Below are 14117 nucleotides of genomic sequence, written 5' to 3'. Positions count from 1 at the left end.
CCAACTCTTAACCAAACTTCTATACTTTAAGCACCGAGAAATAGTTACCGGCTGCATACGAAACCTTATCCCACTTCTTTTTTCTTCTCAAAAATAACATCAATTACAACAAAGTATTATAATTCAGGGTTCCATTAGAGGGCTATTTTCCTCATCATCTAATTTATACCAAAGCCATCACTGATTACAATACTTTATTAAGGTCCTTTTGTCCACACTCCCGCCTGGTGGTCCTTCTATATCCTTCCAGTGAGCCAAAAAACAGCCTAAAAAGCTCTTTTTCACTGTCTCTCCACTTTGTTTACCTCTCATTATTCATTTAATGTTTTGCTCTCTGTCCTGGGTTTGGCCAGGACAGGGTTAATTTTCACCAGAATCCAGGAAGGGGCACAGCCGGGTGGGCTGATCCCACCTGGCCAAACAGAGCAGGGTATTCCATACCATGTGCCATCATGCTGGGCTCCGGTGGGGGGCAGCTGGGCGGCGGGAACTCTCTCGCGGCTTGGGGACCGTGTGGCGCAGGTCTGGTCCGGGAGAGCGGCTCTCTGGGTCGTGCGGTTTGTGTTGTGTTTTCTCCTTATCTGTATCATTGTTGGTATTGTTCCTTCTGTTTTGCTGTTGTGTTAAACTGCCCTTATCCCGACCCACCAGTTTCTGCCTGTTTCTTTCCATTCTCCTTCGCACCCCGGCGGGGGGAGGGGCGGCCACGTGGCGCTTTTGTTGCCGGCCGAAGCTAAACCATAACATTAAATTTGGCGCCCAAGCGTGGTGCAGGAATAACGGCACGGCCGAGCAGCGAGTGTTAAAACACCTTTCTTAGATTTTGTTAAATTTTTTTATACCCATTTACTGTGTTAGTTAAATAGCTGCCGGTAAAAAAAGTTTCTGACTTTGATCAAGAGGCTCTGCTATGTAAATCCATACTTGCATTATGTGTTCATTGCCATGCTGTTCATCATCACTGGGAAAAGGATCAGGATGATGATTTTGCTGTACTGTATGATATCGACTTATGACATGATAACATCACTGTGCATGAAATTAGGCTTGTATTTGCATGCGGTATTGCAGTCATTTCCATACATCGGATCCTATGTCTTAGAATTTGTTAATAATAAAACCCATTCTGTGGTGAAAACCAGAGGGGATACCTTCCCCCACTCTTTCGCCCCACCCTTTATCCTTCAGGCTGGTCCTAACAGCTTTTGAGAATTTTGAGTACCCATGGGATGCTCAGGCCAGTGTGTTTCTATTGTTCTGCCTCCTGAATGGGTTGCAGGATTTGTTTAGGGTTAAACAAGTAGTTAACAACATTGTGCAGAGACCTGCCCCGGGGCTGGATAGCTGTGAGTGGCTGGGTGTGTGGGACAGCATGGGAAAGTACCTAGGGCAGTGGGCACCCCTGGTGTGTTTTAAACTCACCCCTGAGAAAGTACAGAATCCGGACAGACCAGGTAAACAGTTTGATCTTGATTCTGATCCTCTGGAGGGGACCTCCAAGTCATTTTTACAGCAAGTCAGTAACAAATACTCTGACCAGGATTAGAGGGGCCCTGCCTCCAGCCAGGTGGAGGAAAGGGACAACCACGTTTATTGGACGGTGTGGATTCGGTGGCCTGGCACATCAGATCCACAAGAGTATAAAGCTCTAGTGGACACTGGTGCACAGTGTACTTGAATGCCATCAGAGTTCAAAGGGTCAGAGTCCATTTGTATTTCTGGAGTGACAGGGGGGTCTCAAGAACTGACTGTATTGGACGCTGAAGTGAGCCTCACTGGGCAGGAGTGGCAGAAGCACCCCATTGTAACTGGCCCCGAGGCTCCGTGCATCCTTGGTATAGACTCTCTTAGGAGAGGATATTTCAAGGACCCAAAGGGGTATCGGTGGGCTTTTGGCATAGCTGCTGTGGAGACGGAAGAAATTAAACAGCTGTCTGTCGCGGAGGATGAACCGGACTCAACATGACAATCAGTGTGATCAGGTACAAGCCGTTTATTAGCCCCAGATAGCTCACATTTATATTCCCCATTACATACGCGGCGATCTCCCTTTGGCAATAATCAAATTAAATCACATAGCAACCCGATTATGATTGGTGTGCATTACTTGTTCACACGCTGTGCTCGTGGCCTTCTTGTAGGTGGCAAGTTCTGCTTCAGTATCCTGGACTGATTTTCTTTGCATTCATTTCCTTGTTTTTACCACCGTTTGTCCTCTAGATGCTTCCTTTGCAGTGCTAGGGATCCCCACAGAGATAAAAACAGATAATGGTCCAGCATACACCTCAACAAAATTTGCTCAGTTTTGTGTACTTTGGGGCATACACCATACCACAGCCATCCCACATAACCCCACAGGACAAGCCATGGTAGAAAGAGCACACCACACATGGAAACAATTACTGCATAAACAAAAAAGGGGGGAAACAGGGAGTATGCCACAGGAACGATTGAATAAAGCATTGTCCCACATATCAGAGATTTTTTGAGCCTCAATAAAACTCGTAATAAGCGAAGTCATAGACACTTCGATTCAGGGTGTGATGATAATGTACAGCTGGGATCTGTAGCTGGAACAGTAGAGTTACCCTGCAATCAAGCAAGCCAAGCGGGTAAAGCCTCAGTGGTATGGAGGACGATGGCTAAAATATAAATATGGGGAGGCTTGGCAGATTGACTACATCACACTGCCACAAACCCGCCAAGGCAAGCGCTATGTGCTCACAATGGTGGAGGCCACCACCGGATGGCTGGAAACCTACCCTGTGCCCCATGCCACCGCCCGGAATACCATCCTGGGCCTGGAAAAACAAGTCCTGTGGCGACATGGCACTCCCAAAAGAATCGAGTCGGACAACGGGACTCACTTTCACAATAGCCTCATAGACACCTGGGCCAAAGAACACGGTATCGAGTGGGCGTATCACATCCCCTACCATGCACCAGCCTCAGGAAAGATCGAACAGTACAATGGGCTGCTAAAAACCACTTTGAGAGCAATGGGGAATGGGACTTTCAAAAATTGGGATACTCATTTAGCAAAGGCCACCTGGTTGGTTAACACCAGAGGGTCCACCAACCGGGCTGGTCCTGTCCAGTCAAAACCTCAGCACCCTGTAGAAGGGGATAAAGTCCACGTAGTGCACATGCGGAACATGTTAGGGAAGACGGTTTGGGTTAATCCTGCCTCGGGCAAAGGCAAGCCCGTCCGCGGGATTGCTTTTGCTCAAGGACCTGGGTGTACCTGGTGGGCAATGCGGAAGGATGGGGAAGTCCGATGTGTACCTCATGAGGATTTCTTTTTGGGTGAGAATAGTCCATAAATAAATTGTATAAAGTTAGTTGTTAAATAACCCTGTCACTGTCTGTTATCACTGTTATAATTGTTATATGTTATACCAGTAGTAGCATAGTAAGAATCGTCCAGATTAAAGAAGGATGGACTTTTTTGATGAAAACCTAGCAGAGCACAGCGATGATGGGACTGGACCTGGTTTTCAACAACTGGCACCCAGCAACTTCATCAAGATCAACATCTCCAACCTGCAGACTGTGGGCACGGGCCGCACCAGATAACATCAGCCGTGAGCTCTGGATGCAGCAAGTGACCGCCCATCACCACACATTACCTCTCCTGCCACGGAAGACCATTACGACAGATGGAGCCTGAAGTCATGGATTAAATGAACTCAACGGACACTTTAGAGTGATGATCCTTAGACTAAGGGAATGATATCTGGAGACAGAAGAAGTGGTGGTGATCAACTGGACAATGGGGGACCTGGGCATGATGTAGATGGTATGGAATAAGGCGTGGATAATGTCCTGGGTTTGGCCAGGACACGGTTAATTTTCACCGGAATCCAGGAAAGGGCACAGCCGGTCGGGCTGACCCAACCTGGCCAAACAGAGCAGGGTATTCCATACCATGTGTTGTCATGCTGGGTTCCGGTGGAGGGGAGCTGGTTCCGGTGGAGGGGAGCTGGGCGGTGGGAATTCTCTCGTGGCTCGGGGAGCGCGTGGCGCATGTCTGCTTCGGGAGAGCAGCTCTCTGGGTTGTGCGGTTTGTGTTGTGTTTTCTCCTTATCTGTATCGTTGTTGTTACTGTTTCTTCTGTTTTGCTGTTCTGCTAAACTGACCTCATCCCGACCCACCAGTTTCTGCCTGCTTCTTTCCATTCCCCTCCGCTCCTCAGTGGGGGGAGGGGCGGCAGCGTAGCGCTTTTGTTGATGGCCGCAGCCAAACCATAACACTCTCCTAGTGTATCCTGCAGGAACTTTCCCTCTCCTCCTCCCTTGCTAGTTAAAGAATACAGTCTGATTAAACCAACAGCAGTAATACCTTATCCAAGGCAGAAGGTGCAGAGGTGTACTCACCCCGCAGCAGATACACCTAAATTCGAGACAATTATTAAGATAAAACCCCTGTCTTCCTTTTGACAAAAATAATGTACTTCTAACACTTTGAACACTGAGTGTGAACAAATTGGCAACAGCAGTGACAAAGTGGACAGGAGCTAGTATGAGCTCCACATTGAGGGACCACAGTGCTACTCTGTCCTATGTCCCTTCCCACGTAATAACAAGAATTCTGTAGCTATACTTTTATTGCCTGAGTTTCACTGATTTTTAATATTTCCTAAATTTCCTCAAATCACTTGCTTAAGTCTACCTGAGCGATCAATCCTGTCCCAGTCAGACCAATTTCCACATTATGTACACTGACAATCATCTCTAAATCATACCCAAACGTTTTTCTCACAAACAAAACACTTAAAAATCGAGTTACATGAAAAATCCCCATGTACAGAACACCAAGGGTTAATACTTGATTCAAGTAACCCTGTCTCACAGTCTGCCACATGCTTCCTTAGTCTCCGGCTTGCTCTCCTTGCAGAGAACATGAAACTGCAGATCAGAACTCCACACTCACTTTGCAGCCAGGCTGCATCTCACTCGCCCAATCACTCACCCAGCACTTTTAACACACAATAACAGCACAATAATACACGTACATTCTGAGGCTAGCCCGGCACTTCATACAAACATCAAGGCCTTATTATTAGGTGTTATAATAGTGTTAGATGGTATGATCCTTCACACAACACACGGTACCGAATTTTTACAGCATATAACAATAACCACGGCAATACCAAATATAACTCCTGCTACCGCAGTCAGGAGAACCCAAGTTACCACCAGTCGGGGTACAAGACTTACAAGTCTTACCCCACCACCTTACGGGGACCTCAAACCCCCCCCACCAACTTATGGGGACCTCAAACCCCCAACCCAGGGGCGAGCACCAATGCTCTTTACCTCGTGTGGGACGTCTCTTCACGACTTACAGGTATCCCCTTACAGTATAAACATACCTGGTCCGCTGGTGATGGTCCTTGTCTGTCCCCGCGGTGACCTGGGTGAGTAGGGGAGTCCTCCCGAGAAATCTCAGGGGTGCCCGGAGGAGTCCCGTCCTCAGCAGATCCCACAGCTGGACGGAGAGTGTCCCACCTGGGTCGCCAAATTGACATGCAGAATCAAACTTCACAACTCAGAGAGTTATAAAGCAGGTATGTTTATTGTGGTGCCGGGTGCAAGGAGGATCGCTCCTCCTAACTTGCACACCGAGTCACGAAGCATGCACCTATTTATTACAAAGCTTATCTAAGTAGGTTGGACTATTGTAATTATTTCTAGGAATTCATTCTCATACTCCACCCCCCTTTAGCACTTGCGCAGTGTCGTCTGGTGGTCATCTGTGGGGGTCTTCTGGATGAAGGCTCGTAGTCTTCCTCGCTGTGTGCTTTCACCTTTGGCTCAAAAATTCCTGTGTTGGCTGAGTCCCAAACCATGGAAATAGTTTCAGCTAGAGAGTTGCTTCTTACAGACAAGAAAGTTCTGGTTATCAGTCCTTGTTTCTCTTCGTCTGTCTCACAAGCAGTCCTTGTTAGTTACATTTGAGCCACAACAGTCCTTGTTAGCAAGATTACAAAGAACAGAACTAAACTAAATAAGTGTTTAACTCTTACCTTAACATAGCTGCATAGCTATATAACATACTAAACTAAAGCTATAGCAAAATCGAACTAATTGTCAATTTCCCACATCAGTTGATAGCAGCAACTATGGCAACGCACCGGAAGCAGCGTGCGGCCAATACAGCTGCAGAACACCGTTGGCGCTGGCTATTCCTTCCCCCCCTCAAGTGTCCCCCCTCCCTCTGAGCAAGGGAATGGTACATGCCAGCAGCAGTGGGGCAAAGGCCACGGGGAACCGAGCATCCGGGACCCGGAATTATTGCAAGAGTCCCCGCCCTCTTCGTGAATATGCAAATATAGGGCGGGGCGGCAGCGGCCGGACCCAGAAGCGGTGCGGATGAGTCACTTCGGCGGTGATGATGAGGTAGAAGCTGTGGTGAGCGTCGTCGTCTTTCGTTGCTTGAGGAGTCTCTTCGCGTTCACTCTTTTTTCTTTCCACCTTGCCTCCACCACGATGATGGAGGAGATAGACCGGTTCCAGGTGCCCGCCATTCGTGCCGAGATGCAGCTGCTGGTGAGGGGCGGGTGGGGTCGCGCTGTTTCCGGGAGCTGCCGCTTCGTTAGGAGGCTGGCGGGGCCGGGGGTGTTGGTGCTGCGGGGGCAGTGGTGCTGAGGTCGGGCCTGCGCGTCGCGATCGTTATATAACGGCCGTCCCCTCGGCGCTCTTGCTGGGTCCTGGGGCTGTGCCCATCGGCGGCTGTTGCGTCATCTTAGGGCGCTCGTGGTCACGGCTGTCTGCCCGGCTCTTCCGTCCTGCCCTTCTCCTCCCTCGGCATCTCCCTGGGTGCTGTCGGTAGCCACGGCAAAAGCCGCCCGCGGGGGCGGGCGAGCGGGCGGCAGCGGCTCTGCTTCTGCCTCAGTTGAAACGTCGCTTCTCCGAACATAACGGCGTCCTGGAGCGCCCCGGCCTGGTTGGCGCATGGAGCGAGTGTTTCACTTCCCCTCGGCCGGTGGGCCGCAGCGCCGGGGAGGGGAGCGCTCTGGGGGAGTGGGAAGCGGCGGTAAGACTGAGGAGCCCGTCCTGGGGAGGACGGGCAGCCAAAGCATCTGAGCAGCTGGAGGCACAGAGGATTGGTGGGGTTTTAGTTGACTCTTACAGTGTACGTGAGATCTGGGGGAAGAATTAGGCAGTGTTTGTGCGCAGTCCAGTCTGAGAGATGCCCGGGGGGGTCCCCTGAGAGATCCCCAGGGATGGGATACCTGCATGGGATAGGTGTTAAATATGCGTGTCTGGTGTGAGTTGTGATATGAAGCTGCAGGAAGGTCTTTTATAGCTATTGCTCTCAGTGCAAAACTGCTATTAGATACTCATTGTGTGAAAAATCCAGGTGTTTTGCAAAGAAACATCTCTGTCAAATTACAATTTTGCTCGCATAAAATTCTTTATGTAAAAAAGCAATCTTTGAAGGGTTGTGTTCTGTTTGGGTTTTTTTTCCCCATGCCACGGCATGTGTTTTTCATTTCAGGACATTTTTTTACTTCATAGACACAATTATCCTCTATTAATGAGCTCTGAAGAAGTTGACATAATGGTTACACTACTACATGGGACCCTGGGGAGTCTTGCCAGAGAAGGAAGTACACAGGCTTGTGGGACTTTGCAGCTTCATAAATGGGCAAGTAGAGTGGTCCTGGGTTTTAGGTAGCTTCTGAAATGACACTTATGAAGGAAGGTCAGTTGGCTGACAGCCATGGGAGATGCTAGACCAAGTAGTCCAAGACTTCTTATGAGTGTGTAGCTGCTTTGCTTTGATGCTACAGGCTTGCTTGTGTGTGTTGTGCCCCAGCTGCATTCTGAAGAACACTTGAATGTGTTTATCTATGTTTCCCATCTTGGAAGGGTTCCCTTGTGTGTTCTTCTCTGCTTACTCCAGTCTGCCTCAGTCTCTGCTTGAAGATATATTGTTATGTGTAACCTGGGACCTGTTGAAATACAATTCACCTTGGCATTAAAGTGAAAGCTGGATGACGGGCTGACTCACTCAAGATGTTGATTCCCTTTGGCACCTGCAGTAAGCAAATTCCATCTCAGCATCTGATTGTGTGAGACAGTGATATGAAATATTTGGAGAAGTGGAAAGAACTTTAATGAAATACTTGTACAGATCCTCTTGACAGCAGGTGAGGATAGGTTATTGGCAGGTTCATGTTAGCGCTGAAGATACTACTGAGATTTCCAGTATATCAAACTATACATTATTTAGAGTTGATGTACCAATCCTTGGTTTCTTGTTGCAGCTAGTGTTTGCAAAAAGTTGAGAAAAAAATAATTGTCTTCTGAACAGAAAGACTCTCCTATGAAGGTCTACAAACTCAAATTACCCCTCAGTGGAAAGCAAAACACTTTTCTTATGGTGGGGGCGTTGAAAAATTGTGAAAATATTTTTAGCTTGGTGATGGTTGTTGTTTGGGGTTTTTTTTAGCTTCTAACCTTTGTGGTGGGGAAGAAAACTGTCTGTAAAAGCTGATGTAGACTTGTTGCATGCCTTACATGTTGTATGTGGGTTTTTTGTCAGGCAGAGGCAGCAGACAGGCTGTCCCTCTTTATTCATGTTGAGGGCAGTAGGTGTGGTAGTGAGATTGGCAAGTTTGGAAAAGCTGTTGGCAGACAAAAAAATACACAAATATTTTCTAGAAACCCTGTGGTAATAGCAGAGGAGTGGAATTGGCATGTGCATGCACATTTGCATGGCAATGGAGTGACCAGAACATGAAGAGGTTGTCTGGTCCAGCCCTGCTGTTGCAGGGTAGGATGGTATATCATGCAGCTGTGATAATAAGCTTAGGAAGTAGGTTTCCTTCCCTTCTTCAGCAGCCAAGAATTAGGAAATTTTCACAAATGGATCTAACGCCTTAAAAGAACCTTTGCTTCAGGGTTTCAGCTGATTTTTAACTAATGGAGTTAATAGTGAAACCTTGTGTATGTGAGGGGCTGTTGCTATGACTGAATGTGTGGGATTCTTCTGCGTGCCTGGAAATGCTGGCATCGGGTTCATAAGTGGAACAGAACAAGTCTGGTACAACACTTTCAGTGGCTTTGTCTGCTTTGTAATTCTTGGTCTGTATCTTGCAAGTAGGGAGTGGATGCTTGCAAGAATCCTTGCAGTTCAGAAGCTGGCTGGGGTTTATCATAGTAGTTTTCTTGGGTAACGCAATTCTGCCCAATATTGCTGCTGTGTTCTATTAAAGTTACCATTTGTCCTTTCCCTCCCCTCCCCATCCCACACTTTTGAGTATAGAATAACCTTAGTATCTCGGGACTTTTTTTCTCTTACCAGTGTAAAAGCTTTCAGTTCCACATGGTCTCAGGGACAGAGGGGTCATCCAATGTTGAAGGCCAAAGGAGTCTGGCAGTGTTTTCCCCATCCAAAGGGTTGAGGTAGAAGTTTGTTTTCCAGGTGTAACCTGAGTGTTGTTGTGAACTGCCACTAAAGCTATAAAAAACTGTTTTGAAACATGATCCCCTGTTGAAAGCAAAGAGAGAAGAGAAGGTCCCTTGCCTGGTCTGAAGTGCATACGCTATAAGAACCACACAGCTGCTCTATCACCCCTCCCCCCTGGTGGGGTGGGAAGGAGAGTGGAAAGAAAAAGACAAAACTCATGGGTTGGGATAAGGGCAGTTTAACAGAAGAGCAAAGGAAGCAAACAGTGATGATAATACTGATTAAAAGAATATACAAAACAAGGGAATACACAGAGCACTGCTCTCACTGCCCAAAGCCCAGAGTGCTCCCCAGCTGTGATTAACCCCCCTGTCAGCTCCCTCCCCCTCAAAACCAAGCATGACATTACACAGTATTGAATACCCTGTTTGTTTGGCCAGTTTGGGTCAGCCTTCCTGGCTGTGTCCCCTCCTGGTTTCTGGTGAAAATTAACCCTATCCCAGCCAAACCCAGAACATTATCCACCCCTTATTCTACACAATCTACATCATGCTCAGGTCCCCCATTTTCCAATTAATCACCACCAGTTTCCCTGTCTTTAGTATATACACACAGATACCATTCCCTTAGTCTATAGACCATCCCTCTAAAATGTCTGAGTTCACTTAATCCATCACTTTGGGCTCCATCTGTCATAAGTCTTCCATGGCAGGAGAGATGTGTGATGTTGGATGGTAGCATGCTGCATCCAGACCTCACGGCTGGTGTATTTGGTGTGGCCCATGCCCATGGTCTGCAGGTTGAAGACGATCTTGATGAAGTTGCTGGGTGCCAGTTGTTGAAGCCAGGTCCAGTCCCATCACTGCTGTGCTTTGCTCAGTTTCAAAGGACATGATAGCTTTAGACGAGTACCCCAAATTGTTCACTGCTCTCCTGAACCTAGATGCACGTGGTCCCAATCCCTACCCGCTCCTGTGTAGCTTTAGCTCATTTCTTCCTGTGCCAGGTGTGACATTGCCACTCTCATTTCTCCATGAACACTGTGACAAATCAGTGATGGCTGAAGGTGTGCACCACAGACTTTAATTAGTACAGTCAGTAAAGCATTTTGATAAAGCAGCAAACCTGGACCATCAGCATGCAACTCTGCATAAGGAAAGGGATTAAAATCCATGCACAACTGTGGAACACACAGACTCTAAATTACAATCACTATTATTCTTCCATATACAGAAATTTACTTTGTTTCCCCTGCAGTTACTAAAACCTGACTGAAACTAATTAAATGTAGCCCTTTCAGGAACATTGCCTAATATATCTTGGTAAGACAAAGATAAATTACTTTGCATTTAAATCAGACTAATGTGGAAAAGCCTGGGAATGTTAAAAAATAATAAATATAAAAGAATGTAATAATGACTAATTTTTCCAAAAAACTAAACTGTTCTGCTTTTAAGAGACTGTCCTCTTAACTTTATGGACTCACAGAACATTATTGGATGTGTAGGCTGTGCAGCACCATAAACTGTAAAGATCAGGGCTACTGCTCCAGGCTAATAGTGTAATTTTCCACGGGATGGGTTTCATTTACAATTCACCTATTGTATCTGGAAGTCTAATTGTAGCCAAGTACACTTTCAGGTTGTTCAAGGCATAATAAAGAACCAAATACCTTAGAAGCTTTAACTTTATAATTAGAAACATTTTCTATTTCAGGTGGCTTCTCCCCAGCATGTTTATAAGTGCCCTATTATACCTTTCAGCATCTTGTAAAAATAAATTATGACAGGCTGAAGAGTGATTCACAGATACAATAAGAAACAGGGAAGAGAGAAATTATGCAGTAGGAGTCTGGATAAACCTGAGACAGCAGAGTGTCTGGATGTTCATAAGCAAAGTGTGTTTTCCTGTAGGAGTGAGGATAGAATAGGAGTCCGCATTCAGTTCCCAGGAGGCCCATTAAACACAAGGTGACAATGGAAATCAGTCCCCACTTCCCAACATATGAGGTGTGAATAGATTTATCAGTAGATTTCAGAGGCACATGCAAATACTGTGCATTGGTAGCCACCATCCCAGTGTAACCTGGCAGCTACTACTCCCTGGAACAGCTAGAGATGCTCCTCCAACCACTCCATGGCCTCAGTTAATCCTAACTCTCCAGACCCTTCAGTGCTGCTGGCAACAACCCAACCTCTCCTAGTGTTGTGGTTTAGCCTGAGTTGGCAACAAAGAACAACACAGTTGCTCTCTTACTCCTCCCCCCTCCCCGGTGGGATGGGGAGGAGAATCAGAAGGAAAAAGACAGAACTCATGGGCTGAGATAAAAACAGTTTAACAAAATGGCAAAGGGAGAAGAAAATAACAACAATAATACTGATGAAAAGAATATACAGAGTGCAATTTTTCTCACCGCCCAATGTTCAGCTTGCTCCTGAGTAGCAAAATCCCCTTCCTTCAGCCAGATCCCCCACTTAAATACTGAGCATGACATCACATGGTATAGAAGATCCCGTTTGATTGGCTGGTTTGGGTCAGCCCAACCAGCTTCTTGCGAAAACTAACCCTATCCCATCCGAACCCAGGACATTATCCACCCCTTATTCTATACCATCTACATCGTGCCCAGGGTCCACACTTTCCAATTTACTACTATCACTTTTTTCTGGTTTTTTTTATATATATATATGCACACACACACAGAGATAACATTCCCTTAGTCTACGGACCATCCCTCTAAAATGTCCACTGAGTACATTTAGTGCATGATGTGGGGCTCCATCTGTTGTAACAGTCTTTCAGGGCAGGAGAGATGACTTGTGGTGTTGGATGGTTGCATGCTGCATCTGGTGCTCGCAGCTTGTTTTATCAAATTTCATCCTTTATTAATTTGAATGATTCTTAATGTAATGCCATTGATACGGCATATAGCAACTATAGTAGTGATGACATACAGTGGCACGGTTATTTAGCAATTAACTTCATAGAATTTAATTCATTGGCTATTCTCACCCAAAATCAGATCCCCGTGAGGTACACATCAGACTTCCCCATCCTTCCGCATCACCCACCAGGTGCACCCAGGTCCTTGAGCAAAAGCAATCCCACGGATGGGTTTGCCTTAGCCTGAGGCAGAACTAACCCAGACTGTCTTGCCTAACATATTCTTTATGTGCACTGTGGGGACTTTATCCCCTTCTACAGGGTGTGGAAGTTTTGACTGGGCAGGGCCAGCCCGGTTGGTGGATCCTCTGGTGTTAACTAACCAGGTGGCCTTTGCTAAATGTGTGTCCCAATGTTTGAAGGTTCCACCACCCAGTGCTCTCAGTGTAGTTTTTAGCAGTCCATTGTACCGTTCGATTTTCCCAGAGGCTGGTGCATGATAGGGGATGTGATACACCCACTCAATACCACATTCTTTGGCCTAGGTGTCTATGAGGTTGTTTCAGAAATGAGTCCCATTGCCTGACTCAATTCTTTCTGGGGTGTCATGTTGCCATAGGACTTGCTTTTCAAGGCCCAGGATAGTGTTCTGGGCAATGGCATGGGGCACAGGGTAGGTTTCCAGCCATCCGGTGGTTCCTCCACCATTGTGAGCACATAGCGCTTGCCTTGGCGGGTTTGCGGCAGTGTGATGTAGTCAATCTGCCAAGCCTCCCCATATTTATATTTTAGCCATCGTCCTCCATACCACTGAGGCTTTACCTGCTTGGCTTGCTTGATTGCAGTGCATGTTTCACATTCATGGATAACCTGTGCGATGGTGTCCATGGTCAAGACCACTACTCGTTCATGAGCCCATCTATATGTTGCATCTCTTCCTTGATGCCCTGAGGTATCATGGGCCCACAGGGCCTTAAACAGTTTACCCTTATATTGCCAGTCCAGATCCACCTGAGCCACTTCAATCTTGGCAGCCTGATCCACCTGGTGGTTGTTCTGATGTTCCTGAGCGGCCCATTGTTATGGTTTGGCTGCGACCAGCAACAAAAGCGCTACGCAGCTGCCCCTCCCCCCGCCGCGGTGCGGAGGAGAATGGAAAGAAAGAGGCAGAAACTGGTGGGTCGGGATAAGGGCAGTTTAACAGAACAGCAAACAAAGGGAACAGGAACAACAACGATACAGATAAGGAGAAAATACAACACAAACCGCACAACCCAGAGAGCTGCCCTCCACGACCGCCACCGCGAGCTCCCGAGCCGCGAGTGAGTTCCCGCCGCCCAGTTTCCCCCACCGGAACCCAGCATGACGGCACATGGTATGGAATACCCTGCTCTGTTTGGCCAGGTGGGGTCAGCCTGCCCCGGCTGTGCCCCTTCCTGGATTTCGGTGAAAATTAACCCTGTCCTGGCTGAACCCAGGACACCCATCTCTTGGGTACACAGGCATCCACGTGACGTACTTTTACAACCGGCTTCTCTAGCCGGGAAGCAATATCTTGCCATAATGGGGCAGCCCAGATGGGTTTGTCTTTGTGCTGCCAGTTGCTCTGCTTCCATTGCTGTAGCCACCCCCACAGGGCATTTGCCACCATCCATGAGTCAGTACAGAGACAGAGCACTGGCCACTTTTCTCATTCAGCAATGTCTAAAGCTAGCTAGATGGCAATGAAGGGACAAGCTGCTGCCTGAGCATACGCACACCGTTCAAGGAGTCGCACACACACCACTCGACTTTTACTGCTATGATTGGAGTCC

General features: G+C 47.3%; 1 protein-coding gene across 3 annotated transcripts in view; it reads left to right on the top strand.

Annotated features, from left to right (window-relative positions):
• The first annotated feature begins 6265 nt into the window (after positions 1-6265).
• LOC142365645 (protein FAM219A-like) overlaps positions 6266-14117 on the top strand; it is a 105105-nt gene continuing 97253 nt past the window's right edge. For 2 of the 3 annotated variants that reach the window (XM_075446656.1, XM_075446655.1), the window contains exon 1: positions 6267-6551. In XM_075446656.1, the coding sequence (XP_075302771.1) occupies positions 6375-6551 (177 nt within the window). In that variant the 5' untranslated portion in view covers positions 6267-6374. Of the gene's footprint in view, positions 6552-14117 lie in introns of all 3 variants that reach the window. The other variant, XM_075446657.1, reaches the window with a different exon arrangement.

The sequence above is a fragment of the Opisthocomus hoazin genome, chromosome W (genome assembly GCF_030867145.1).
Source record: "Opisthocomus hoazin isolate bOpiHoa1 chromosome W, bOpiHoa1.hap1, whole genome shotgun sequence".
Taxonomy (NCBI): Eukaryota; Metazoa; Chordata; class Aves; order Opisthocomiformes; family Opisthocomidae; genus Opisthocomus; species Opisthocomus hoazin.
The sequence above is the reverse complement of the archived record's forward strand: the minus strand, read 5'-3'. Positions and strand labels throughout refer to the sequence as shown.